The sequence below is a fragment of the Nicotiana sylvestris genome, chromosome 10 (assembly GCF_000393655.2).
Source record: "Nicotiana sylvestris chromosome 10, ASM39365v2, whole genome shotgun sequence".
NCBI classification, from domain to species: domain Eukaryota; kingdom Viridiplantae; phylum Streptophyta; class Magnoliopsida; order Solanales; family Solanaceae; genus Nicotiana; species Nicotiana sylvestris.
In genome coordinates this window covers 79,254,689-79,258,410 of record NC_091066.1, presented here as the reverse complement: position 1 = coordinate 79,258,410, position 3,722 = coordinate 79,254,689, and the positions used below count along the sequence as shown (strand labels likewise).

Below are 3,722 nucleotides of genomic sequence, written 5' to 3'. Positions count from 1 at the left end.
ATCGGATCGGATTTAGCATATTTCGGATTCAAATTTCGGATTTCGGATTCTAGAAAATGCAATCCGAATCCGATCCGAACTATATCGGATCGGATTTTAAAGTTTGGATCGGATCGGATATCGGATCGTATTATTATGTCTCAAAGTTAAACTAATATGTATATTTTCTTTGTAAAAGAGGCAATACATTAAGAAAAATTCATGTTTATGCAATTATGAGACTACTATGGTGCCAATATAGCTAAATCTAGCAATTGTAAATGTAATAACTTGGAGGTTGATGTAAATTAAAGTATAGTATTTATACATGTCCTAATAATTTTGGATTTCAGATTGGATTGGATTAAAATATACCAATCCGAAATCCGATCCGAAATCCGAAATTTTAATAAACATAATCCGAAATCCGATCCAATCTGAAATCCGAAATTCAAAATTGAATGGATCGGTTCGGATTTCGGATATCCGATTAGAATGAACAGCCCTACTCTACAACTTTCAGATTTTATTCATTTGAATTCACTCTCTTGTAGGTATGTAATTCAAGCTCTTGAGTTAAAAAATGTCGGAGCATCTTTATTGAAGCAGAAGCAAATTGATTTTGTTTTTTTGATAAAGTTTTTTTCGTATTTAATCTGTTCGCATGAATGATGTTTCTTTGATTGAGTGAATTGAGATTTGCAAATGTTAACGTTATTTTAGTATGTTCATGACTCTGCCTCATTTTTTTTCTTGGCTCATGACTTGTAACCAGCAAGTATTGTTTTGTTTACATTTAGATTTCAAGCTCATGTAGCACCATGTTCATATTTTGAAATTTAAAGAAGTATGTGATGTTGAACAATTTGTCAACATTAAGATGTAAAAAAATAGATTGTGTTAGTGGAAGGATCTTATCTTCAGTTTATGTTATTGGCTGCATATTTTCTTAAATTAACCATGCGAAGATTCAACTTCTTCTGCTTCAAAATGGTACTGTAGAAGTTATAGTGGTGATACTACAACTTTCTCTTTAGCATAGTGTTAAATAAATTAATTACTTTAAGTGTTCTTTGTTATAATCAAGTTTAAAAATGCATTTTTGTATGTCCATGTTTGTTTTGTTTCTTCTGGTTCATCCGAATAGTTCTCAGCATGGTTTTTTTTTTGTGCTCATATGGTCATTTAAGATTCATTATTTTGTTATAAAATTTTGTTAGTTTCTTTCTAGAATTTGAAAACGAATGTCGGTCTTTCGAAGATGATATGGAGATGAACCCAAAGCTGGCACCTGTCTTTTGTTATTTTCACATAAATGCCACCTCCACCTTTCTGAATTGTAGTATGCTATAACAAAAGGCTCCAGTGATATACATGTAGCTAACCTATTTCTTTAGGCCTTTTGTACTTATCAATTTATACCACTCCATCCACAATAAAAGATCAAAACTCATGGCCCTCATTTAATTAATTTTAAATCCTTAGAATTTGAGGCATGCCATTTAGCGAATTTTCTATGGCCCTCGCAAAGTTGAAAAATGCGTAGTTGCTTTAGGCGCGTAATTTGAAATTACACTCCTAAACTCGGGTGTGCATTTCATGTGACCCAAATCCAAATCCCAACAACGTTAAATAAAATGTGTCGTGGACCGCGGGTGAATTTGTGTGACGTGGTTCAAGACATATTTTAAATGACGTTGCAATCTTCCTAAAAATGAATAAGAGCGGTTAATAAGTTAAAATTGAACCATAGGCTAAAACATGTATTAAAATCAGATAATAGGCCAATTATAACAGTTGAGCGACCGTGCTAGAACCACGGAACTCGGGAATGCCTAACACCTTCTCCCGGGTTAACAGAATTCCTTACCCGGATTTCTGTGTTCACGAACTGTAAAACAGAGTCAATCTTTTCCTCGATTCAGGATTTGAACCGGTGACTTGGGACACCATAAATTATCCCAAGTGGCGACTCTGAATTTTTAATAATAAATGAATCCCGTTTCGATTGTCACTTTAAGTTGGAAAAAACTCCCTTATACCCTTTCCGGGGTGTAGGAAAAAAGGAGGTGTGACAGCCTGATCGAAAAGGTTGCATATTGGATAAGGAGAAAGACTCCTTACTCAAAGAGAACACAGTTTAAGAGAAGGATATCGTTAGAGGTTGAGATCAACTAGAACTCTTCCACCAAGGAAGAGTAGCATCAGAATTCTAATTAGTCTGTATTTACTAACTCCATAAATATCAATGTTGTTCTCTTTTACAGGCAACACACATAAACAGAAGTTAAACGTGAATTGAGACCAAAATAGCAAGGCAATTTTGCATGCAATTTGTGTTTGATTCAAGCGTGCAAACCTGAAGCTACTTGAACCAGATAGAAGAACCCGCTCCAAGTGTCTGTCTTTTATTTCTAGTTCAATTGTAGTATGTGCTTTCATATTGTACCTTTCAGCTTATCTAGAAGCAATTGTATTACGTACTCAAAGTTTTCAAGTTAGAGTTAACTTGAAGTTGTCGTAACAGCTGAGGCTGTGTGCTACAATGGGATTAGAGTTAATGCTAGATTTACAAAAGAGTTTTTGTAAATGCAGTTTTTGGCTCAGTGATTTTAGTGAAGAGTTTGGGAAAATCCTACTAGTAAGTAGGTTGTGGTTTTTTCACCTTTTGAGCCAGGTGTTCTCCACGTAAAATCTCTGTGTTCTTTAATTTCTGTACTTATTATTCCGCAACAGTAGTAGTTGGAACACATAAAAGAACCAAGTCCTTCTATAATCAGGCTAAGCAAAAATTTGGACACTAAACAAATCACTCCCCCTCCCTCTTGTGTGGTATTGAAGTATAAAACATCAATTGGTATTAGAGCGGGTTATCCTTGAAGAGGCTAACACCTTAGGAATAGATCAAGATACGTGCACCACCTAGAAATTTGTATGGACAATCCATTGCTAGGCCTCCACTCTTCAATGGCCAGTACTACTCTTGGTGGAAAAACAGGATGAGAGATCACATCATCAGAGAGGATTATGAACTATGAGACATTATTACTGATGATCCCTTGGCTACCATGAAGAAAAATGTTGAAGGAGTAGATGTGCCAAAGACTAGAGCTGACTGTAATGCTGAGGATTTGAAGAAGTGGGAAAAGAATGCTAATGCCAAGAAATGGCTTGTGTGTGGACTTGGTCTAGATGAGTATAGCAAAATTCAAAGCTGCATTACTGCTAAGGAAATTTGGGACACTTTGCAAATGGCTCATGAGGGAACTCCTCAAGTGAAGAGATCAAGAGGAACACTGTTGTATTCTCAATATGAGAATTTCATCATGAAGGAAGGAGAAACCATCCAAGAGATGTATATAAGGTTCATAATACTAACAAATGAACTCAAGTCTCTTGGAAGGATTATCCTTGAAGAAGACAAGATTGAGAAAATTCTGACAAGGGTTTTGCCAGTTACTTGGAAAAGCAAAATCACTGCTATTTATTAATCAAAGAACATTGCCACTCTCAAGTTGGACGAGTTAATTGGAAATCTCAGTGCCTATGAACTGAGAAGGCAAACCATGAAGATGGATGCTCCTAAGAAGAAAAGAAGTCTGGCTCTCAGAATCACTGAAGGTGCGGATCTAGAGGAGGATGAAATAGCTATGATCACGAGGGACTTCAAGAAGTATCTAATGAGAGGAAAGGGTTATTCAAGAGGTGGAACTTACAACAAACCAAGGATCCCTGAAAAAAAG

The 3,722-nt window shown here is 35.8% G+C and overlaps 1 protein-coding gene across 1 annotated transcript; it reads left to right on the top strand.

Moving 5' to 3' along the window:
• Window positions 1-3,047: 3,047 nt before the first annotated feature.
• Window positions 3,048-3,470, top strand: LOC138879592 (uncharacterized). Its single transcript, XM_070159205.1, has one exon. It carries the CDS (start codon window positions 3,048-3,050, stop codon window positions 3,468-3,470), a length of 423 nt encoding a protein of 140 aa, XP_070015306.1.
• Window positions 3,471-3,722: the final 252 nt, after the last annotated feature.

Coding starts and splice junctions, on each gene's coding strand:
- LOC138879592 (XM_070159205.1), top strand. CDS start 3,048: ATGAAGAAAAATGTTGAAGGAGTAGATGTGCCAAAGACTAGAGCTGAC.